Below are 24,833 nucleotides of genomic sequence, written 5' to 3' on the forward strand. Positions count from 1 at the left end.
TGGGCAACTGAACCTTCTCCACGTCAATATTTTCAAGGGGGATCTTAGCCATTGATACTCAGGTTCTGAGCAGCTAAGGGCTGCGGAGCCCCACTCTCAATCTGGACCCCACATCACCAACCCGGTGTTAGTTCAAAGTTGCCCTGAGGTCCCTTTTTGAAGCTAGGTTCTTATTCCATAGAGATGATGGGAAGTTTGTTCCAACACCAGGACCATGGCTCATAAATTTTGGAATGATTAATCATAACCAAGTGTACAACAGGGAGCAATGCACTCTAAACTCTAAATTGAGAGATTCTTCTGTAATGGCAAGTTCACCAATTAGACATCCAGATTTTTTTTTTTTTTGGATTTGTTTTCTTTTTATCTTGAGTGTTTACTACAGAGAGCCAGCCAAACTAACTCATGGTTATTTGTTTGACTTAAAAAAAAAAAAATGCAAAACAAAACAATCAGGCCAGTCTGATGTCATCTGGGCTTCCAGCATGTCCATCAGAGTCAACTGACCCCACAGGTCCAAAGAGAGTGGTCTCCCCCATTTAAACTTTGTCCCCCAGAGCAGATCCTGTAGCACAGAGGAGTGGGCATGAGAGTATGAGCGTGAGGCGGGGGCACATCTTGAGGCTGTGGGGTCTCTCTGATGCCATCCCCACCACAGCACAGGCACTAGTCACCCCCCAGCTGCCTTGCCATGTTGCTCACATGCCTATTTTGGGGACACCCACGCCAGTTGCCACACACCTTCCAAGGGCCTGACTCGCCTCCAGGCTATGATTTCCTCCTCTTAAGTTGCCGATTCTAGCCTCCTATTTCCAGGACCTAGCCGAGCACTTGCCTCCTCACAAACATTCAGAAATCATGGCTGAATGAATGAATGGATGAATAAGCATTTTGAAAAAAAGGGTATTTGGGTTCAAAGACAAAAGATCCTCAAACCAGTCCTAATTAGTATAGTAAAAAAAATTACTAGCATTTGAATAGCAGCTTTGCAGAGTGATTTCACTTACATTATCTCCATAACCCTCACAGGAACCCGTGTGTTGGTTTTATTACTCCATCTGCCTAATGAGAAAGCTGGAGTTTAGAGAAAGCAAAAAGTAGAGCCAAAAAGCAAGGTCTGTTGCATAACGTGGTACAAGTCTCCAGCCTCCCTGGGGCTCCCCTCCGTCATCTGCCAGTGGATATAATATCTGACTTATCTACCTCGTGGGATTGTTGTGGACACCAAGCAACTGCTTGGGAATGATGGGGGGAAAGAAATCACAGAAGGTCAAGGACTGGCTCGTCCTTCTCCTGCCGGCTGTCAGACTGGTTAGTAGAGTGAGGAGTGGTAGGGCCCTCATGAGCCCATCAGGCCGGTGGAGGAGGAGCCCATTCATCTCCCTGGTACCAGCTCTTCCTTGGCATCCCAGGGTCCAAGTACATGGATAAACCTCTCTTAAAGGTCAGACCCAGCCCATTCTTGAGCCAGTAGTGGTGAGACAAAGATGACAACAATAATGTTATTCCCAATATCTGGTGCGACGTGCAATAAACCCTACAGCCAACAGACCCCATAACTGGACTGGCAGAGATTAGCCACAGTTGCTTTTAGCCTCAATATAGTAGAAACTTCAATATGGTACCCTCTTTCGTCCCCAGCTCCCCTTTCACCTGGGAACATAGGGCTTGAGCTCCTGCCTTCTCCCTGGTACATCATCTGACTGGCTTCACATCCTAGCCTGCTCTGGCTCCCTTGAGAACTGAGGACCTTGTCTGCTTAGCTAGAGCTCTGAAGTCCTGCTGGCTTTGGCCAGAGACCTTCCCTGCCCAGAGACCCTGCGCAGCTGGACTAACAATCAGGCAACCAAAACCACATCAGGATGCACCCTTACCTAGGCTATCACCCACCAATTAGTACCCTTGGAACCTCACACATTGGCCACAGGCAGAAGACTGTATGGCTTGTCCATGTGGGGCCGGGATGAGGAAGGCAGCGCTACGGAACAGGGTGGTTGAATCAATGCCAATGTAGAAGGCAGCAAAAACTCCCCTAGACTCCAGAACTCAGAAAATCATCCCAGGTGTCACTGTCTCTCACCATCCAGAGTTCACACGGGACAGGCACAAAGTGTGTCCCATCTCAGGGAGCTGGCATGGGCCATCCCTCTGCTTGTCACCCAGCAGCTGGCCTCAAGGTCCACTGGGTCTGTGCCTCAGTGCCCTCCCTCTGGAAGCTTCCTCACTTCTGGTCCTGTGGTCAGGGTCTAACAGCCGGCTCCAGGAGCGGGGAAAATGTGTTTGCTGATGTCTGCAGTATAAGTAACTTCACTGTGGCTGATTCCTGCTCCCCCCCACCCCAGACGTCACCTGTGAATGGTGGGAAGAAAAGAGCAAGGCACTGTGAGCCATGTAAACCGGCCCCGGTATGCCATTATGACCCCTGCTTCGGAAGCAGGCAACCTGCTCTTCTAACGATCCCCATCGTGTTTTGTTCTAAGACCCATCATGATCTGTAATTCTACTGTGATGTCTGTTCTCTGGTGTCCATATGGGTCCTCTCCGTGAGACGGTGAGCTGCACCAGAGCAGAGAGCCTGTCTGTCAGCTCTGCGACGGACCCCCAGAACCTGGCACAGAGTGTGGAGTGGGGCACAGCAATGCCTGAAGGACCGAGTGGGTGAAAACCAGCCTCCAGCTTAGGCTGCTTTATGAGCAGTTTAGAACGGAAGTAGCAATTGCCAGGAGTCACTAATACAGGTTCATTAAAAACAATTATATCTGATTATTCTCCTTTCTTCTTTGGACAGGGTTATTAGTCAAGTTAATAAATGAAATAAGAGTAACGCTAGCTAATATTTATTGGCTGCTTACTGCCCACAGGATACCGTCGTGTTTCACACAGCAGTGTGATAGTCGATACTGAACAACGGAGGCTCCCTGGGAAGGAGCCCTGATTTGTAGCATTTGCTGCTCTCTCGGGTGTCAATATTTCCATGGTGGCCAATTTCAAGCCAGCGGAGTAACTCCATCCACATCACAAATAGACTGAAAGTTTCACAGTTCACCCCCAGGAGCCTGTAAGAGCCTGTTTCGGCACACCACGGTTTTGCACAGTAACGTGGAATTGTCACGACGCCCCTAGGAGGTATACTCCGCTACGGTTCCCATTTCACAGATAGGAAAACTGAGACACAAAAAATAAGGGATCCAAGATCACGGGCTGAGTGTGAACCAGGAAGCCTGGGTCCAGAGTCCATGCTCTTCACTGGCCCCCTCCCCATGCCTGCCGTGCCCCGTGTGGGCACTTCCTTGCGTCCGTGGCATCCTCATGGATATGCCGTGTTACTGTATGGTTCACCACTGATCCACCGCCACAGGCACTGATCAAGACCTGAAGGAAGACCAGCCTGCAGTTGCTTCTGTGCTTACCCCAGGGCACCCACCCGATGTGCAGGAACAGCAAGCACAGAATGGTGACCCTGGAGAGCCAGGCCCTTGGGAGTCCCTAGCAGTTGTAAGGAAGGTCCAAATCTACCAGCATAAAGTCTGTGATGAATAAAAAGGGCGACTCTCCATTTGAATTCAAGACAAAAGTTAGAAGCCCCGGCCGTGTGGCCCCAGAGGAGAACAAGGGAGCACGGGCAAGATTGCGGGAGGGAGGATGCCCCCGAGAAGCAAATGCTTCTCCCAACCATGGCTCGCAGGTGGCTGGTGGCAAGTTCCCTGTCAGGGGCATCTCAAGGACTGTGTGACCCCAGTCACTGTGTGACCTCCCAGCCCCCAGGGCATGGGAGGAAACCTGCCACAGCAGAGAAGGCAAGCAGCATCTAGGCAAGTCTTGGAGTGTTGGGCCAAGAAAGAGCAAAGTGCCTGAAAGGACCCACACGTCATGCTTTTTGGGTGCCGACTCTGCAGGAAGCCCAGCACTGGGCACTCCAAGAACATTATCTCGCATTCCCCAGGAACCCAGGCTGCGTGGAGTCAGAGCTCCTCTCTGGGCGGCCAGTGAGGGGAAGGGACAAACAACCCTTCCTGGGATGTGACAGAGCTGGTGTCCATTGCCATTCTGCTGGGTTACATCATGCTCAGGCCTCTCTGTCCATGATACTCCTGCTTTAGGACATGCACAGGTAGGAAAAGAGAGAGAAGAGAAGGGATACTCTTTCTCCCTTTAGTTTTCTGAGAAATGTATTTCTCAAGCCCTGAGACCTATGTCAACTTCCACAAACAGATCTACCTTTTGAGGCATCTCGGCAGCCCATCAGCCTCGGTGGCAGGGAAATGGAGGAAATAATGCTTCTTAAGTTAGAGAGGAGCCTCCGAGCATGTGAGTGGGCCATGCGTGTGGCAGAAGGCACGTGAAGCTGCGTGACCACGGCAGGTGGCTTCGTGGAGGTGCGTGTCTCCACATGAATAAACCCCACCCACCCCAGGAGCTGCGTGGAGGTGGAGGCGGAGAGGGCCCGACTGATTCTGGGTAGCAGGTATTTTATGTCCTGTGTTGTTATTTATGTCTTTACACCTACACTCCTGAGCCCCACACAATTGGCTGTTGCAACATTTCAAAAGCATTTCCATGGAAGCATTCATAGAGTCAAGCTGTCCTCTTTCCAGTACACACGCCAAGGCTGAGCGAACAGGTGCCACACACGGGGCCCTGGGCGGCCTCCCCAGCTCAAGCTGCCTGTTGCTCTGTACCCAGGAAGGAAGATGTGGGAAAAACGTTGCCTTGTAAAGGCCCCTGGCCCTGGAGTTCCCTCTTCCTCAGTACACTGGCTGGGAAGGGTAGGAATAGGTACGAGGCATGGGGGCAGGCTGTTTGCTGGGGGACAATGGCTTGTCCTCTTGGGCCTTTGCTCAGTAGCACGGGATCAAGGGTGAGCCACCAAAATACAGAGCATGGAATGATTCCCTCCTAAAGCCATAAGGTGAGACTAAGCAAAAAGAGGGATGTGTGGCTGCCATGATGGTTCCTTGGGGTGGGGGGCGTGAGGGTGGCCCTGCACAGCACGTCAGAGCCCCAGGGAGGTAAGCAGGGCATCCCTATGAAGGAGTGGCCTGGGGGCGAGGGGGAAGTCCAGGGAGGTAAGGGGGTCTCTACACAAGAAGGGGCTTGGCTCGGGGGACTGGAGTCGAGCAGGGAGAGGAGAGGGCCCATGCAGATGACAGAGCCCAGCACCAGGGGACAGACATATCTACACAGAGCAGGAGGGGGTGACAGTGGGAGATGGTGCTCATACAGGGGGATTGATTCAATAAGGAAACATAGTAGGATAGCGGGAGCCAGGTTTTTCACTGTCAGAGAACAGAACGTCCAACACAGGGAGGGAGGATGTCAGAGCACCTTGTGGTACGGGTTAGAGCCGGGGTATCGTGTGAACTCACACTTGACAGTATGTATAAATAGATTCAGAAACACACGTTATGCAAATGCCCATGTACACACACACACACTACACACTCTACTTCTTTCCACTGAAGCAGCCTGGGGATATCAACACCCTAAAATCAATGAGCACACTTAGCCCCAGGTCCTAGTTTCTAAATGCCATTGTCCACTAAAGGGACTTCAAGGCTCCTTGGGAAAAATACAGATTCTAAAACAAAACCATTTAAAGTACAAGATGAGCCTGGAACATCTGTGCCAGAAAATAAGAAGGCTCACACCAAAAATGAAGAAGGAATGTCAAAAGGATGCAGAAGCCAGCTTGAAGGGGGTCCGGTGACCAAATTAGGAACAATTTGGGTTTCAAAATGAATATTGATAAAAATAGACATAACCTATTGAGTAAAATAAGAAATTAATGATAAGGAATGAAATATTTACATGGTTTCCAGCTGCCTCCCCCAGAAAAGCCTAGTCATTATAAAAGGAGAAGGAGCGACTTGACTGTGGAGAAGCCTGGCAGACATCCCCTGAAGCAGGGATCAAAGTCAATGCTGTCAGTGACAGGACAAATCCAGACTGCATGTCTCCGAGAGTGTGTAGGGAGAAGGACACAGCATCTCAGCTGCACCCATTAGTGCAGAAGCATCCCATGTCCCCAGACAGAGGGACATCCTGCAGAACTCTGGTCTGCAATCCTCAAGCATCAAGGTGACAACAGTCGAGCAAGGTCTGGCTGCTCCAGCCTGAAGGCAACCAGAGATGTGACAACTAAATGCAGCCCATGGTTTGAAACAGAATATTTTTGCTGCAAAGGGTGTTATTTCGACCAGTGGCCAACAGGAATAGGATCTGAGCGCTCGATAAGGATCATGGAAGAACGCTAGTCCCCTGGTTTTGATGGTTGTATTGTGGCTATGCAAAAAATTGTCCCTGTCTGTAGGACACACACATTCATGTCTTCAGGGCTGATGAAGCATCATGTCAACAACTTGCTCTCAAAGCATTCAGGAGGAAAGAGGAACTTGCACCTTTTCTAGAAAGTGGAGTGTTCTGGGGGTTGAAAGAAGGAAGGGAAAAAGGAAAGGAAAGGGAATAAAACAACTTACAGGAAGCTGAAGCAGAGGACGGGGAAGAAGGGGGGACCCTCAAGGGGCAACCGGAGGGCATGATGAGGAGCTGTGGGCTTTCTCTTTCCCGGCAAGCCTTCAGAGCCCAGCCGCCCTTCTCCTGTAGTCAGGCACTCCTCAGCCAATGTTCTCCCCTCTCCCACTCAGGCCCACCCCACACACTGCTACCAATGGCTGCCAGCAGCCACCCTCTGCAAGCCAGGGAGGCTACGGTTCTAGGTCCTGAGAGCTGGCAGCAAGAGACAGATGACAAGTAAGAGAGGCTGGGTAGAGCCTCCCTCTGAGGGCAGGCATCCCTGTGCAAGTGAACCTGTACAGAGGCAGGGAATGGTCTAAACATTCTTCGAAGGCCCCTTACGGCCCAGGGATGGGACTGAGAGGACATCTGATCAGACATCTTTTTGCACTCACCCTCCTCTCCTAAGAGGTTTTGATTTTCATTTTCAGGGTTGGCAGCCACTGCTGGGGTTTCCACCTCAATGTAAACACCCTTCAGGAGAGAGGACAAGAGCGCAAGCCGAGACTGAAGGTTCTACCCTAGCTCTCCTAACCTCAACGTTCACACTTGTAAAATGGGGAAAACCTCCGGTGCTGTAGCACAGAGCGGGAGAAAGGGATATCAGATGAAAATATGTGGATGGCAGGCTGGTTCACCCTTGCAGAGAAAGAACTGGCCAGTTTTCTTTTTCCATTTTTAGTAAGCAAGTAGAGCGCTCACCTCTGTTTTCCTTCTGCCCACATCAGGTACTTTTCTGGGAATGTACGAAACAGCTCGCTTCCCTTAGTGAACCAAGAGAGGCTGGACACCAAAGCCAGAGGTTGGAGGTGTCTGAGCAACGCTTTCCTTACTCAGGCTGGAAAGAAGCCTCTGGACCCCTCTTATGGCCCACCCAGTATCCCTAACCTTTGGTGCGGTCATTCACTCACCATTGCTGCTTTCCCTTCTTCATTTCCTGCCTTACCCAGCTTAGACTCCGTGACTCATTATTGCAAACAACTTCCGTGCTCTCCCATCAAAGGTCCCGTCCAGGCAGCTCTCCTCACACCCCAGCTGGTGACCATGGTAAGCGGAAATTCACACATGGACCGAACTTACTGCCTAACTGTGTTGACTCATCTCCAGTGGGCACTGACCTCTCCCCAGCAGCTCCCACACGTCCTACTACTCTATTTGCCTTTCTGCCTCCTAAAAGACCATTCCATTCCTTCTCATGTCTCTTCTCATCCCCCTCTTCTCTGCCAATGATTGTCTTACTCTTCAAAAAGGAAATGGAGGCAATAAACCAGGGGCTTTCCGCTGCCAGCCCACCTCTATCTGGACCCACACCCCCACTTTCCCTCTAGTACCCTACTCCAAGGAAAAGGCCAACCCCTGAATCTATGCTCTGGACTCAAGGGCCTCGATCCTGTACCTTTCTCCTGTATCCCCCTTGTATTCCCCTGGATAATTGAATCCAGCACACATGTTCCCATCTCTATCCTTAAAAAACAATTCACTGCCTTGGCCCCACATCCCCCTGTAGTTATAGTTCCACTTTTTTTTTCCCCAGCACAGCAAGAAGACTTACTTACAGCCCTCCCTTCAAAGTCTGTCCTTAACCTACTCTAGCTGGACTTCAGTCTCCCCCACTCCCACATTGAGTCCTCTCTTGTTTAGAACACCAGTATCTTCCATATGGCCAAACTCAATGGTCACTTCTCTGTTCTTACCTTACTTGATCTCTTAGCATTCCCTACACTTGTCCCTTCCTCCTTCCCTTGGCTTCATGGTACATTTCACTCCTGAAGGTCCACCAGCCTCACTGGGGTATCTTCTCTGCCTCTTGTTTGTCTCTTCTCCTCTGCTTGGCCTCCAGATATTAAAATGCCCCTGTGCCCTATTTTGGCCCATTTCTTTCTTCCAGCTCTACTTTGTCCCTAAGTGACATCGTGCTGTACCTTCAAATAAAATCCATATACTGAAGACTCCCAACTGTATATGCCATGTTCTGGCTCTCCCTGGAACTCACGTATCCTGTCTTACTCAACATGTCTGCTGGATGTCCATCTCAACCTGACACGTTTGAAGAGAACTTCTGATTCCTCTCTCCCTCCTATCATCCCCAGGAATGCTCTACTTTCAGTCTTCTTCCATCCCCCCCATCACTCAAGGCAACAAAATAGCCCTTGCTCCTGTCTTCTTTATCATTCCCATATGTATCCCATCAGCTGGCCCCTTGCTTCTAGCCTGAAATGGTCACCTTTCTTCACCTCCCTGTCACCACCCTTGCCACCAGCCATGCCACAGTACATCCCCTGGGCACTGAAATAGCCTCCGAATGTGTCTGTGCTTACAACCCATTCTAATCCATACTCCAGAGGAACCACTTCTTCCTTGCATAAAATTCTCCAAAATGCCTCCAACATCCTTAGGAAAAATAAAAAACCAACTTGGTTTTCCTAGTTTAAAAATCCTACATTACCTGGCACAGCTCAGCACAGGACTTGGGGCCTAAATCTCATCAGGCTGACTGATAAAAGATGCAAGGAGTTCTTTGGACCGAGGACACTTGTGGGTGTGAGTGTATCCAAGATAGGTTCCAGGAGGAAGGGCCTGGGAAATGTTGCAATGCATGGGGAAGGAGTGAGGGGAGGAAGGGAAGAGAGGGCACCTCTCTTTATACTCAGACTTTAGCTTGGAGAAGGTCCCACTCCCAAGAGCAACCTAATTGCCAAGACAGCATCATCAGCAACAGGGCCTGTGGGCAGTAGAGGACCACATTTCTCCAAAGGCAGAGCCTGGGGTCTACTAGGATGCCCTTGGTTGGCTGATGGGGAGAAGTTGGGCTGGGGGTTGTGGAGAGGGAAGAAGAGGAGGAATAGCTGCCATTTTGCAAAACTCAACAGAATGCCTACAGCTGGGGCCAAGCAGGGGAATGAAGGCTAAGCCATGGAAGCTGAGCTGGAATAACGTGTCCTTGGCTGACACGGTGGGATGGGGAACCTCAGAACCCTGTGGGCACAGTCCTGCAAATAGGGCCTCAGCTGGGCTCCACCATCCCAAGGCTAAGTGCTCTGCACTTTCCCCTCTTACGTCTATCTATACCACCCAAACAAGAAAATGCAAGCCCCCTCACCCCCTCTATCCATGGGAAAACACGTGGAGGTATGTCTTACTGTTGTCCAAGTGGTTGGCCTTAATGATCTTCTCTGAGTAGTCAGAAATACTGGAACATTCGATCTAGAAAGGGCAAAGAACAAAGGAGTGAGGCATAAAAGGATGACAGCATGTCCAGTACCAATTTAACCAATGGAGGAGCTGAGCCTAGAGGGGTACAGTGACCTGCCCACAGCCATACAGTTATTTTGCGACAGATTGAAAACTACAGGGCAGCCCTCCTGATTTGCAGGCCAGTGGCTGCAAATCCACAGTGGAGCTGCTGCTCCACAGTGGACCACCTGGTGTCCAAGTTAGGAGATTCACAAGGAGCTGGTAGGCTTCCTCCTGGCCAGAGAATTGGATGAGGTTGCATAGCTCCTGTGCTCCTGGGGAAGGACATGGAAGGCAAGCCACAGCCAGAGCTGCTATGAGTCTCCTGGGACATGACTGTCCCTACTCTCCACCCCTTAATCCCTTTGTTCAACGGGGTGCATCCCAGGAGAGAGAAATGTCACAACAGGGCTTCTGGGCCAGTCTTGAGATCCATCCCACCACACAGGTCACACACAAGGGAAGTCTCACCCCTTCTGTGGTGTCCGCCTTTGAGATAATTAATTCCTTTTAATCCACAAAACTTTCCGAGCTCCCAAATTCTCCTAAGCAAAGGGCCAGGATATGTGAGAAATCAGCTGACCATCAGCTGAGAGCCGGACCTTGTGGGAACGGCGGGAGATCCAGCCCCAGACTGGGCCAGCTGTCAGGGGAGGGCCAGAGCTGCCCTCACCTCCTTAGCTGGCCCCTCCCCACAGAGGCTGCCACTCACCTCCACACTCCGGACTCCCCTCAGACTGCTCCCAGGGCCTCCCAGAGAGTATTTGCATAGGAACACCCGAGGGGGCTGCCCACAGCCTCCATCAAGCCTTGAGGATGGGTAAGGGCGCCTGCAGGGTCAGGAAGGGTGGCTCCATCAGAGAGGACAGACCTCTGTCAGGCTCAGGGCCCCAGAGGTTGGGCCCTTTCCTGGACTGCCAGTCCTGTGGCCTCGATCCCACTTTCCCTGGGACTGTGTTCCTCCAATTCCTCCCCCTGCTCGCAACGTTGACCTCCATCTGCAAGAGGCTGAGGGGTTTCATGGTGAAGAATGAGTGACCCGGGGCTGAGCAGCCTGGATTCACACCCGGCCTCAGCCACTCTCCAGCTGTGCCTCAGTTTCCTCATAAGTGAGGAAACAGTCCCTGTTTTCTTCGTCATTGTGAGGTAATCCAAAGCATGTGAACCCCTCAGAGCATTGATGGGCCCCAAGCCCCAGCACTGGGGTGGCCTTAGAGCCCTCTTTCCTCTTTTCCTGTCTTTGCCCCATATACCCGTTTTCCTTTTCCCCTTCTCTGTCTCTCTCCTTCTACCTTTCTTTCTCCCTCCCCTTCTCTCTTCCCCTCTCTCTCTCCCTCCCCTTCTCTCTTCCCCTCTCTCTCTCCCTATACCCCTCTCCTTTTCTCCCTCTCTCACTCTCTCTACCTCTCTCCATCTCTTGCTCTCTCTCTCTCTCTCACTCTCTCTGTCAAAAAGAACAGTGGGTAGAAGGGAGAGCTTGGAACAGGAGAAACTATAAAATGAGCCATCAGGAAAGAGGCCCAGCTAGATGTGGGGGCTGTTTATAAAAGAGCTGTGACATCAAAAGACCAGGAGGCAAACAGATTAGGAGGGTTGGGATAGTCACCACAGCGGGGAGGGGTCGCATGGGCACCTCCTGAAAGCTCCTCAGCTGGAGCGCTGGCCACTTAGAAGCCAGTGAGGGGCAGCAAGGCCCTTTCACTCCTCAGACCTCGGTTACCCATGCCCCAGCCAGACAGGGGCTGAGATGAGGCCTCCCTGTCATCAAGCACTGCCCAACTGTGTAGTGGGAGCCAGAGGAATGTTGGGAGCCTTCCCAGAGCACTGGCCTCCATTTCTATCTGGATGGGCTGCAGCAGCCAGAGCAGCAAATTTAAACTTACCGACTTGCCCTTTAACAAGCTAAGGAAGGAGATTGTCTTGTTATTATCCCCTAGGGCCTCATCCCAACTATATTAGTATTAGACACTGAGCATTGGTCATATGCCAGGCCCTGTTCTAAGCACTTTACATATGTATTAAACTTATTTATTCTTCACAGTTACTCCATGGGCAAGGTATTGTTACTAGGGCCATTTTATAGATGGGGAAACCGAGGTACAGAAGTAAACTGTCCACAGTCACGCAGAGCAGAGATTCAAGCCAGAGCTCCCACATATGACCACACTGCACTGCATCTCAAGATGATGCTAGGACTAAGCACTCTAAGGTAATGATGACACCGGCATGATTTCCAGAAAGTCAAAAATCCTTGGCAAATATCAACATTTGTCAGGGCAAAGAGCCAGAAGCAAGGCCTGAGTGACAGAGAGCCATGAGAACTTTCCCTCACTCCTGAGAGTCACACTTGACTTTCTCTACTTCTCCTTGGAGGTGTGGCCCCAGCAAGGGATGAATCCGGATTTGTACTTGTAGGAGGAGCAGGAGAAGGTGGGAGGCAGGGACTGGCTCTACAGAAGCCAACAGGAGGGAAGGAGGGACGTGCTTACCCCAAACACTTTCTTGGCTCCTGCTTTAGCAGCGAACATGGAAAGGATCCCGGTACCACTCCCAACGTCCAGCACTACTTTGTCCTTGAACACATGCTTATTGTGATACATGGAGTTCCGGTAGGTGAGTGTCCGCACCTCATCCTTCAGCATTTCCTGTAGAAGGAAAGGAAAGGCAATGTCAGTTTATTCAAGCCACCCAGGAACACACCAAGGTCACGACTGGTGCCAGGACTGTCCTGCCAAATTTTTCAAGAATCTCAGTGATGGGGATGCCTGGCTGGCTCAGTCAGTGGAGCCTGCGACTCTTGATCTTAGGGTCATGCGTTTGAGCCCCACGTTGGGTGTAGGGATTGCTTAAAAATAAAATCTTTAAAAAAATAATCTCAGGCACCTGGGTGGCTCAGTGGGTTAAAGCCTCTGTCTTCAGCTCAGGTCATGATCCCAGGGTCCTTGGATTGAGCCCCACATCTGGCTCTCTGCTCAGTAGGGAGCCTGCTTCCTCCTCTCTCTCTCTCTCTCTCTGCCTGCCTCTCTGCCTACTTGTGATCTCACTCTGTCAAATAAATAAATAAAATTTTAAAAAAATATATACAAAAATCTCAATGATGTCATTAGCCCAAGCTGCGGGAGAGTACTATAGAGCAGCTGGACTAGGGGTTACCTGACACTTTCAAGCAACTCCAGCCTTAAAACTCTACCCAAGAAAGATAATTAGGTACTATAAGAAAAGACACTCATGTCCAGCCCTGGACCAAAAGCCCCACCCACCAAAGAACAAAAGGAAAGATCAGTGCAATGCAAATTGAGGGATTTAAGTTAAACCTGAAGCAGAATCTTCTGCCATGGTGAGAGAATTGTCATCCAACACGTTATTAGAGGAGTCTTTGTGGTTTGTGTGTGTGCATACCTTTTCATTTGCTTTTTTTAAAGAATGGAACACATATTTCTTTGTCCACCATTAGTTAAGTGTTTTGTGGCCAAAAAGAGAGAGAGAGAGAGCACGCAAGCAAGGTAGAGGAGTGGGGGCAGAGGAAGATGGAGAGCAAGAATCTTAAGCAGGCTCCATACCTGACATGGAGCTCAATCTCACAACCCTGAGATCATTACCTGAGCCAAAATCAAGAGTTGGATGCTTAACTGACTGAGCCACCCAGGTGCCCCAAATGCTTTTGACTAATTCATCATCAATAGTATTGGGATTTATAGTACAATTTTAGTATAATGTTTAGTACAACTTGCATACAATAAAAAGCACAAATTTTAAATGCATGGTTAGGTGTAAGAGTTTTTTTTTCTTAAATTTAAATTCAATTAGCCAACATATAGTACATCATTAGTTTCAGAGGTAGAGTTCAATAATCTATTAGTTGCCTCTAATACCCAGTGCTCATCATATCACTTGTCCTCCTAGGTGTAAGAGTTTTGACAAATGTATCCCTGTGTAACCACATTCAATCCCCCCCCACCACCTAGATGATCAATCATCTAACTTGTATCACTATAGCTTCCTTCTGCCTTCATATAAATTGAATCATATGGTAGGTATACTTTAGTGTCTGGCTTCCTTTGCTCAACATAAGGTTTTGGAAATTCATCCACTTTATTGCACATATCCAAGGTTTGTTCCTTTTTTCTTGTTCTTGTTGTGACTGACTAGTATTCCACTGTATGGAAGTTTATCCACTCACTTGTTGATGGGTATTTGGGTTGGTACAAATAAGGCAGGTACTAACACTCTTGAATAAGTATATTTGAGGATATGTCCTCATTTTCCTTGGGTAAATACCTAGAAATGGGTTTCCTGGTAGTTGTTGAATTTCATAAGAAATCACCAGTTTTCCAAAATAGTTGCTCTAGTTCATGATCTCACTAGCATTGCATTAGCTCTCAAGCTGCTTCACATGCCAGCAACTTAGTATTATCACTTATAAAAAATTGTATTCATTCTTGGGGCACCTGGGTGGCTCAGTTGGTTAAGCAACTGCCTTCGGCTCAGGTGATGATCCTAGAGTCCCAGGATCTAGTCCCACATCGGGCTCCCTGCTTGGCCAGGGGGTCTGTTTCTCCCTTTGACCTCTCCCCTCTCATGCTCTCTCCTCTCATTCTATCTCTCAAGTAAATAAAATATTTAAAAAAATTTGTATTCATTCTTGTACATTTGAGCTGGTATCTCATGGCAGTTTTAATTGCATTTTGCTTATATCTATTGATATAGATAACTTTTTCATGTTATATGAATATTTATATTGTTATATGAATGTTATATGAATATTTATGTTATATGTTATAGTTATATGAATAGCTTATTGGCTATTCATATAAATCTTCTATGATATGTCTGTTGGAGTCTTTTGCTCACCTTTTCTTGACCTATTTATCTTTCCCTTACTGAAATGTAGGAAACATTTCAGAAACAAATATATATATATATTATATATATATTCCAGAAACAAATCCTTTGTCAGATATATGTATTATGAATATCTTCTTCCAATCTGAGATTTGCCTTTTCATTTTCTTGATTTTGTCTTTTGAAAAGCAGTTTTTAGTTTTGATAAAGGCCAAATCTTAGGTGGTTTTTTTTTAATGATTAGAATTTTTTGTGTTCTGTCCAATCTTTGTCTACCCCAAGTTCACAAAGATAGTCATCTATGTTTTCTTCCAGAAGTTTTATAGTTATGGCTTTTACTTTAGGTCTATTATTCATGTCAAATTAATTTTTTCCTATGGTATAAATAAGGCACGTGAGTTCATTTTTTACACAAAACAGATGATGTAAGCACCGTTTGTAGAATAAATTATCATTTCCTACATTGAATTACCTTGCCATCCTTGTCAAAGATCAATTAACTATATATTTGTAGCTTCTCTAGTCTCTTCCATTAATATACCTGTTCAACACTAACTTGATCACTGTAGCTTTATATTAACTTTGAAATAGTGTGAGTTTTAGTTCTTCTTTTACAAGGTTTATTTTAGAGCTTATGCATTTCCATCTATATTTTAGAGTCTGCTTGTGAATTCACACAGAACAGCCCCCTGGAGTTGATTGGAATTGTGCTGAATCTATAAATCAATTTGGAAAGAATAGATATTTTACAAATATTATCTTATAGTCCAAGAACACTGACACTGTCTTCCATCTATTTAGGTCTTCTTTAATTTCTCTCTGCAATGTTTTATAGATTTTAGAAGTCTTGCATTTCTTTCATTAAATTTATTCTCAACTATTTTACCTTATGGCATTGTATATGATATTTTAAAATTTTATTTTCCAATTGTTTTATGTCAGTCTACATATTGACCTTGTGTTTTTCAGACTTGCTCACTTCACATATTAATTGTCTTATGATTTTTTTGTAGATTCCTTTGTTTTTCTACCTGAAAACTCTTGTTACTTGTGAATTAAGACAATTTTACTTCTTTTTCCTATCTGTATGCCTTATATTATTTTGTTCTTTCCTTTTGTTTTACTGAACTGGAAAGCCCTGACATGCAATAAAACATTGAATAAAATAGGAGAAGACAGGCATTCTTTCTTTGTTCCAATAATATAAATGTCACCATTGAGCATAATGTTAGCTGTGGGTTTTCTATAAATGTCTTTTATCAGATGAAGACATTCTTTTCTATTTATAATTTGCTGAGAGCTTTTATCATGATTGGCATTGAATTCTGTCACATGTTTTTTCTACATTTATTGAAATGGTATGTGACTTTTCTCGTTTAGTCTGATAGCGTGTTAAACTCCATAGAGTGGTTTCGAATGCTGAACAAATAATTTGTCATGATGTATTATCCATTTAAAGTAATGCTGTGTTTTACTTACTAGTATTTTATTACACAAGTTTCTATCTATATTTATGAGAGATGTTAATCTCTAATTTTCTTTTACCTTCTCTGGTAATAAGTTATGTTGACTGAGCTCATCATACAAGTTAGAAAATGTTCTCTCATATACTTTCTGAATAAGTTTGTATGAGATTGGTATTTTTATTCTTTAAATATTTGACATATAGGGGCACCTGGGTGGCTCAGTGGGTTAAGCCTCTGTCTTCAGCTCAGGTCCTGATCTCAGGGTCCTGGGATCAAACCCCGCATTGGGCTCCATGCTCAGCCGGAGCCTGCTTCCCCCTCTCTCTCTACCTGCCTCGCTGCCTACTTGTGCTCTCTCTCTGCCAAATAAATAAATAAAATCTTTAAAAAAATATGTTTGACATATAATTCACCAGTAAAACTATCTGGGTCTGGAGTCCTTTTTGTGGGAAGACTCAATTTTTCAATAGATAGAGGTCTGTTTTAGTTTTCCATGCATTCTTACATCAGTTCTGACAAAGTGTTTTTCCAAGGAATTTATCCATTTCAGCTAAGAGATCAAATTTATGGGCATAAAATTATCATAATATTCTCAAATTGCCTCTCAAATGTTTATATTATCTGTACTGATATCCTTGTCTTCATTTATGATACCCAAATTATCATAAATAATTTGTATTTCACTTGAATTTTACTTGATCAGTCTAACTAGGGGTTATCTTATTAGTCTTTTCAAAAACTAACTTTAAGGTTTGTTGATTTTCTCTGTTGTTTTATGTCTACCTCATTGATATGTGCTCTCATCTTTATTATTTGCGTTTTTAAACTTACTTGCGTTTATTTGTTTCCTCTGCTTCATAAAGTAGAAACTTTGATTACTGATTTTGTACCTTGCTTTTTGTCTAATATAAGCACTTAAAGTTATAAATTACTGGAGTACCTGGGTGGCTCAGTTGGTTAAGTGTCCAACACTTGATGTCAGCTCAGGTCATGATTTCAGGATTGTGAGATCGAGCCCTGCATCAGGCTCCGCACTGAACATAGAACCTACTTAATATTCTCTCTCTCCTTCTCCCTCTGCCCCTCCCCACTCTCTATAAATAAATATATAAAGTTATAAGTTTCCCTCTAAGTTTTGCTCTCATTTCATCCCACAAATTTCCATGTGTCTGTATCTTAGTTCAGACAGCTTTAACAAAAAAACCATAGACTGGGTGGCTTAGAAAACAAACATTTATTTCTCACAGTTCTGGAGACTAGAAAGTCCAAGATCAAGGTGCCAGCAGATCCATTATCTGATGAGGGCCTGCTTCATGGTTTGCAGATGGTCATCTTTTCCTCGTATCCTCACGTGATGGAGAGCAGAGTGAAAAAGCAAGTCCTCACGTCTCTTTTTATTTTTTCAAGATTCCAGAATACATTATAAATGTATTTTGCTGAGAGAAGGATAGACTATCTAATAAATGATGCCATAGTGCCTAACGATCTATATAAAAATATGGCTGGACCATAATCTCACAGGATATACAACATTACTTAAAGATTAAATATTTTTTAAAAATAAAGATTAAATAAATATTTAAATATGAAAAAAAAAGAACTTTAGGGGAATTTTTAGGAGACTGTGTTAGTTTTTTATTGCTGTCTTTACAAATCAGCCAAAACATAGTGGTTTAAAACAACACAGATTTGTTTTCACACAGTCTGGAGGTCAGAAGTCTCATCCAGGTCTCACAGACTTAAAATCAGGTGTGTTTTTTCTGGAAGTTCTAGGACAAAATCCATCCCCTTGCCTTTCTAGAATCTACCTGCATTCCTTGGTTCATGGCTCCTCCCAGCTTCAAAGCCCCAACTTCCTCACTGTAACCTCTGTCTCCATTGTCTTGACCTCTCCCTCTCTGACTCTAACTTCATTTTCCTGCCTTTTTCTTTCACTTATTGGGACTATTGTATCATGTCTCCTTTTAGGATACTAATCCAATTCATGAAGACTCCACTTTCATGATTCACTTACGTCCCCAAGCTCTACTCCCTGATAACAATATACCAGGCATTAAGACTTCAGTATATGAATATTGAAGGGGATACAAACATTGAGTCCACTGCTTTGTGTTTTCACTATCATTTAGTTTGCAATATTTTCTAATTTCTCTTGTTATTTCTTCTCTGACCCTGTTTTCAGTGTTGCTTAATTTCCAAACATTTAGAGATTTTTATTAATAATTTATCATTTTTGGTTTCTAGTTTAACTCCATTATGATCAGAACAATGTATTCTGCATGATTTCAGTCTTTTGAAATATATTAAGATTTGTTTATGGTCTAGGCATATGATCTATCTTAGCAAACGTTTCAATGTGTACTTAAAAGTAATGACTATTCTTTTAGTTTGTGGAAACAATGTTCTACAAAATCCTATCAGGTCACTTTATTTAGTTGTATCATCCGAATTTCTACATTTTACTAATCGTGTGTGTGTGTGTGTGTGTGTGTGTTCCACCAACTATCGAGAGAGAAGTGTTTTTTAAAAATCTCTAACTATAGTTGGAGATTTGTATTTTTCTCCTTCTATAAATTTTGCTTCACGTTTTTGAAACTTTGTACACACATGTGTGACAGCTTTGTAATGTGTCACCCTGGCTGGCCACTCTGCATTTCCCAGAATTCTCTTTCTACTATGTTACCAGTTAAAGTTGGCTACAGAGAAGATTCTTGTGAGATCCAAAAGGTAAAAAGGAGGTAGGAATCATTTTGTAGGGCACACATGTCATTGACGATGTGTTGACTCACTTTGTTGGCATGAAGGAGCAGCTGGGCCTTCTTCAGTTTCTCTTTCTCCTGGGCTGGGTATGTGTGTTTAGCTCCGTGGTGAAACACCCAGCCTCCATAGGATATGCTCATCACCAAGGTCAAAGGCAATAGAATGGGCATGTCTTTCAGTCTGTCCTCATAGGATTCAAGCTTATGCTTATTCGTTCTAGCTAGTATTGAGTTCCCCATATTTTACATTCATCTTCCTTTCTGATTACCTGCCCTGTGGACTTCAACTTCCAGCATCAGACATGGAGACACAGCCTTACACAATTACGTGAGCCAATTCTCTTTGTGTATGTGTGGAAATATATATATATAATCTTCTGCTGGATCAACTTCCATGGTTGAACTCTGACTGACACAGAATTTGATGCTAGGAATGTCTCTGAATATAATGATGTATTTTCTGAATTAGTTTTCAGTTTTCTGGAATCTTATTAGAATTAAAGGCACTAATGCCTCTGTTGCCACTGATAAGGAGGACACCAGTGGTCAACAGCATGAAATGGCAAATGAATTACTCAGGTATTACTTTAGATACCTGTAATAAAGTATTAATAAAGACCAGATTCTGGATGACTAAGTATTTGTTATCTAAGAACATTTTAGTCAACATAAGAGGCATAATGGGTGGGTTAGCTGGTTGGTTGCTACTAGCTGTTCTAAAAAAAAAACTTGGAGAAAGAAAATGACCTTAAGAACTTAAATTCCCAGATCAAGGCCTGCATATAGCACCCAAGAGCTTCTGCGATTTCCCTGGAATAAACAAACACACAAACAAAAACATTTCCTGTAGGTACAGGGTCAAGATTTCCAAACACCAAATCCAAAATGTAATCCTACAAATGCCTGAATTAGAACACAAATTACATTCCCATCCTTGCAAGGCCTCTTTTGTTAAAGTCGAGGCATCTGTTGGGAATGAACAGGATCCTAAAAATTGGAATGGAAACAGGAAACATATGATCAATGGGGAACCTCAAGTTCCTAAATTACAGACTCTCTTTGCCAGTAGAAGAATCTTCTACCCCTGCCTGAGGGAGTTTGTTTACCTTTTCCTGAAGAATCAGCTCCCTTAAGGTAGTTGCTGGAAGTACTGCTGATTCCCCTCAGGACCTCCCCTTCTTTCTTTGCTGCTAGCTCTGTAACTAGATTCAATTCTAATCAGACCCCAAAGGGTGAGGTATAAAATGTGAGGTATGAGACACTTCAAAAGAACTACACGTTGTTTCTCACTTGCTTAGATTGAATCCTGGGGAATTTGTATGGGGATGTGTATTAAGGCTATGGGATCAATATGGAAGGAATATAAAGTTGAATGGGGCCAAGTTTATTAATATGGGTTCACTAAACAGAAATTCCAGATTCATTGTTTTTTTTCTTAGAGGCTTCGAATGCCTGTAATGGTTGGTTTGTTTGGGTAACTGAAATACGGATCCAAGGTTAGCCCCCACTACACAAAGTCGAGATGCTAGAACTTCCTTGGTATGCTGAAGAGAAAGGTATCCAAAGCCTTAGAAGATTGGAATGTTAGAGCGCATTTGTCATGTGAGACCTACTCACCAACATCACAGAACAGGACTTTTACCACAGTTGTGAAAACTAAGTTTGCAGGGGAGTCCAGCGTCCTTGAGGAGCTCTCTGGTTGCTCTTCTCTATAGGTCAGAAACTACAGTGGGAAGGGCCACCATCAATCTGAGACCCCTCATGGCAATGGGAATTATATCAAACTGGGATTCTGGAGAAGCACAAGTCAAATTGTAGCACTTAATCACCATGTATTATATGGGTGTGTTTACTGCAAAGGACTTGGGAGCCAAAGCAGTATTCAGAACTCTGACTTGCAGAGACCTATGGTGTTGGCCATAGGTCTCTAGAAAAGAGTTTATAGAGTGTCTAGAAAAGAAATAGCTGGGAAGCATACTGAATTCTTACTTGATCTGTTGAAGCAGAAAAATTATAGGTCTAGTGAATAGAATCACCAAATTGGTTTAGTGATCAAATTGGTTTGAATCACCAAATCTAGAGTCATACTGCTCAAATGATTCAGAGACGTGAGACAGTTAACAGACCCAGAACACTGGAATGAAGGAAAGGCCATGTTCTATGAAGAAAAACTCTGTTACAGTGCCAAAAATGGATGCTGTTAATCTTTCTTCCAGTCTTCACCAACTGGATCTGCAGCCATTACCACATTACAGAGTGACTGCATTGGAGAAGGGAAAATAAACAAAGTTTTGAGGATTATTGGACACTGGCTCTGAGCCAGTGACACCAATTCCAGGAGACCCATTAGTCTAGGAGACTAATTCCAGAAGACCCACATCCCCATTCAAGTGGCCTGTTTGTCTGTGAGAAAACAGAAATGGATCTTGGAGAATGACTGTAGATTATGATAAACATAATCAGGTGGTGGTTCCAATTACAGCAGCTGTTCCAGATGTTATTTAATTGCTTGAGAAAATCCATACAGAGTGTTGCTGGTGTGTTGTTGTTACCAGTTTTAAAAATTGATCCACCTATATTTCTTCAAATCACAGCTCCCATGCTTTTGAGGTCTTTAACCCAGAGCATCATTTAGCCTCTGTGTGTCAATTTCCCATTCTGGAAAATGGAATTATAACAGTACCTACTTCATAGGATTCTTGTGATGATTAAATAAATGTAGTAAGTGTTATAAAAGTGTTAGCTCTGGCTCTTGGTGACAACTGTCACCATTTTCCTCCATGCAAGGAAAGAGTTGAAGATGAGCCATAATTGAGGAATGGAGGCGAAATAGGAGCGAAGTTTTTGGGATTCGTCAACCATAGCTACAGTTGGAAGTCCTTGCTGCCTGTCTTGATAGAATTAGATTGGCCCAGTGCCTCTGCAGATTCTGTTGTTGCTAAAGGGGAGCTTCCCAGATACCTGCCTTTAAATCAAAGCTTTCCATCACTGCTTTGACCTCTTCTTTCCTCTAAGGCTCCAGACCACAAGAGTTTGGTTCAAACGTGCAAGTTCTGGGAGAAGAGTTGTGACTTAACAAAGCTTCCCCTGCTCAGCCCCTCAAAAGAGAGGCTCTCTCCTGTGCCTCTACCTCTGCTCTAATCATCCCTTGGAGAGAAAAGCCCAAAGAAGTCTCCAGACATTTCAGACAAGAGCCTGCCACTCTTTGATGAAAACAATTCCCAGCCCCCAGCTGTGGATGCCTTTGTCTCGCAGCTTTTCTGCCTATTAAACACATGACAGCACATTGACTAATTGCTGGGAAATGAGGCCCTGAAGAAATCTATTTCAAAAGAACCTGTAGCAAGATTGTCAAAAGAAGAGAGCTGGCCAGGAGTGGAATCAGCGCTCAGGGCTGGGGGCTGGGAACAAAGCCCCACTGGCAGGGATTCTTCTGGCTGCTGAGGAACCAACCCCAGGGGCTGACTATCAAAGACTCTGGGAATTCAGGGGTGGGGTTTGGGAGGTCATGGATCTGGTCCCCTCCCCTCCGAGCAGAAGCCTCAGTAAGCACCCATCTGTCATTTCCTCTCCCATTCAAGATTCCATTCCTCTCAGAGATGCCCTGTAACAGGGATGGAAGAAGAGAAGTGTCCAGAATCACTTCTTACTGTGCTCTTCAGCCCCCAGGAGTGCCCTCCCCCAAACTCGACACTTCTTGTTTACATCTACAGACTAATCAAACCCAATCCGCCCTGCATCACGTTTCTAAACACTCACTGATCACTATTAATCAGCAAGCTGGCTGTGCTACTGCCCAGCCCTGGGAGTGTCTTGTTAATGATGGGAGAAGACTGCCAAACGGCCAGCTCAGCTCTGGATGGTGAGGGGTGAGTCTTGTCCAGACTGAGGAGGCAAAGGCACTAGCCACTAGCTGTCTGGCATAGAATGGGGATCCCTGGGGCTTGATAATGAGACACGAGCAGGCCCTGTCACTGCAAAGAACAATGTTCAGAGTCCATCCGTATGCAACCCCCCTTACTTTTCTTTTCTTTTTCTTTCTTTTTTTTTTTTTTAATATCAGATGATCTTGGAAACCAAATAGGGTGGAGGGAAACCTCAAGGGTGAAGGAAGGCTAGGTAGCTGCCCCAACAAGAAGACCTATGCATTTCCCCAGAAGCCAGATCTAGAGACAGATGGCCTACGGCAGCAGGAGGGATTCAAGGTAGGTAATCAGAAGTACTTCCAGAGGCAAAGCATTGCTAAAACTATTCCAGGGCAGGTTACTAAGGAAAGAAATGTTACATGATCATTTGCTCCATATTTATTAGCTCAGTCTGTTCTATACTTATATATGTTTATGTTCAGGTTTGGGCTTTCTGTCAATATATGAAATGGAGGGAAGCTGGTATAGTATTTATGTGATGCCCCTTGCTTTCTTCTCCCACTGGAGATGACACCCTCCAGGATGCCCAGCCATGTACTGACCAGGCACCACCTGAGTGATCAGATTAGCCACCAGGTCAAGAAACCACAAATCAGTGTGTCATGCCGGTGGCTAGAGGCCAGGGAACTAAGTCCTGAGGGGATTATAGAAGTTAATCAAAGCAGAGGAAAGCCCGTTCCCAGGAGCCAAAGGGTGGCAGAGCAAGAACTTAGTGAGGGAGGTGTCCCAGAAGTCAGTCGCAGAAGGCTCCATGGGGGAGTGGAGCTGGAAGACCAGGCAAGGATAAGCAGGATGCACATGTCATAATTGGTTGGTTTCTAGTGGAGGGATTTCAGGCAAGCCCCAGGGGAGGCATTTTTTGGAATTGGCCTCTCCGCTAGGAATCCACCTCATTGAAATAGGTGCCCAGAGCTACATGCCTTTTGGAATTTGGCCTGTGGGTGACATGTCCTCTAATTAGGGACAGGGTAAGCTCTTAAAGACGTCTTTCTTCCTCCCAGAACCTCTCACAGGCCTAGAACAGGGCTCAGTGCACCACCTCACCCCGACCCCCACATCCATGGGGAGTAGGATGAGGGAAGGTACAGCTGCTTACTTATCTGCCCACAATGACATGTGAGCCACCAAGAACAGCAGGCTCAGCTGCTCAGGACCCCGGAGCCAGGACCCCCAGGAGAAACACAGGGCCCAGTCTTCCTTCCTGCAGATCCCAAGCTTAACACTTTTATGTGGACAGCAGTTCTGGGGTGGGGTGGGGGGGGATGTCAAACCCTGAGTATCCCTCAGGTGAATAAGACAAACCTCTGAGTCTAGAATTAACTGACACACCCCTCCTTCACTCTCTGTCTCCTCCTGGAATTGCAAAGGAACAACCAGAAACAAAGTCAAAGTTTCCAGAAAGAAAGACAGACTATATGGCATGATAGTCAGGGAGGAAGCCTTTGGGCCCCAAAGATAAAGGTTTCATTCCTAGCTCTGCCACTTACTATCTTGTGACGTTGTGTGCAAAAGAAGAAGGAATGAAAGTTGACCTGGATTCTTAAGATCTCACACCCCCATGTACGAACTGGGGACCAATGATCTTGTATTCTCTGAGTTCATTATAATGAATTTGTATTATTTCATAAGTTGGTGGGTTGGTGGCATCGGGGACAATGTGTCTCTTTAAAAAAGGAATACTTGAAATCAAAACAGAAACACCAAAAGTAAATACTAAATAATACAAATTTGGTTTGCCTAAAAACAAACATATAAGTAATTATAATTGGGGACAAAAATAACAATACCAACTTCATAGGGCTGACCTGAGGAATAAATGAGCCAATCAGGTACAATCTTGGAACAACCCCCAGCATGCTGTAACATTAAAAAAAGGGGGAGGGGGGGTGGGGGGAGTGCCGGCTATTATTTTTAAATACCCTTCCGGCAGTGACAGGGTTAACATTTTGTCACAGGGAGGGTGTACACAGGCATCTAATTGAAAGAGGAGCTTTGCAAAGCAAGCAGGGCTTTGTTCCCTTTTCAGTATTTCTTCATACAGTAAGGAGATAATAGAAATATTTTCTTCATAGAGTTCTTAGGAGGATTAAGTG

At 45.3% G+C, this 24,833-nt stretch overlaps 1 protein-coding gene across 1 annotated transcript in view; it reads right to left on the minus strand.

Moving 5' to 3' along the window:
• PRMT8 (protein arginine methyltransferase 8) overlaps positions 1–24,833 on the minus strand; it is a 101,984-nt gene that overhangs the window by 27,889 nt on the left and 49,262 nt on the right. The window contains exons 3-4 of the mRNA XM_082738122.1: positions 12,237–12,392; positions 9,654–9,717 (exon numbers count right to left, since the gene is read on the minus strand). Coding sequence (XP_082594248.1) covers positions 9,654–9,717; positions 12,237–12,392 — 220 coding nt within the window. The remainder of the gene's footprint in view (positions 1–9,653; positions 9,718–12,236; positions 12,393–24,833) is intronic.

This window comes from Mustela nivalis (genome assembly GCF_964662115.1).
Source record: "Mustela nivalis genome assembly, chromosome: 7".
Lineage (NCBI taxonomy): Eukaryota > Metazoa > Chordata > Mammalia > Carnivora > Mustelidae > Mustela > Mustela nivalis.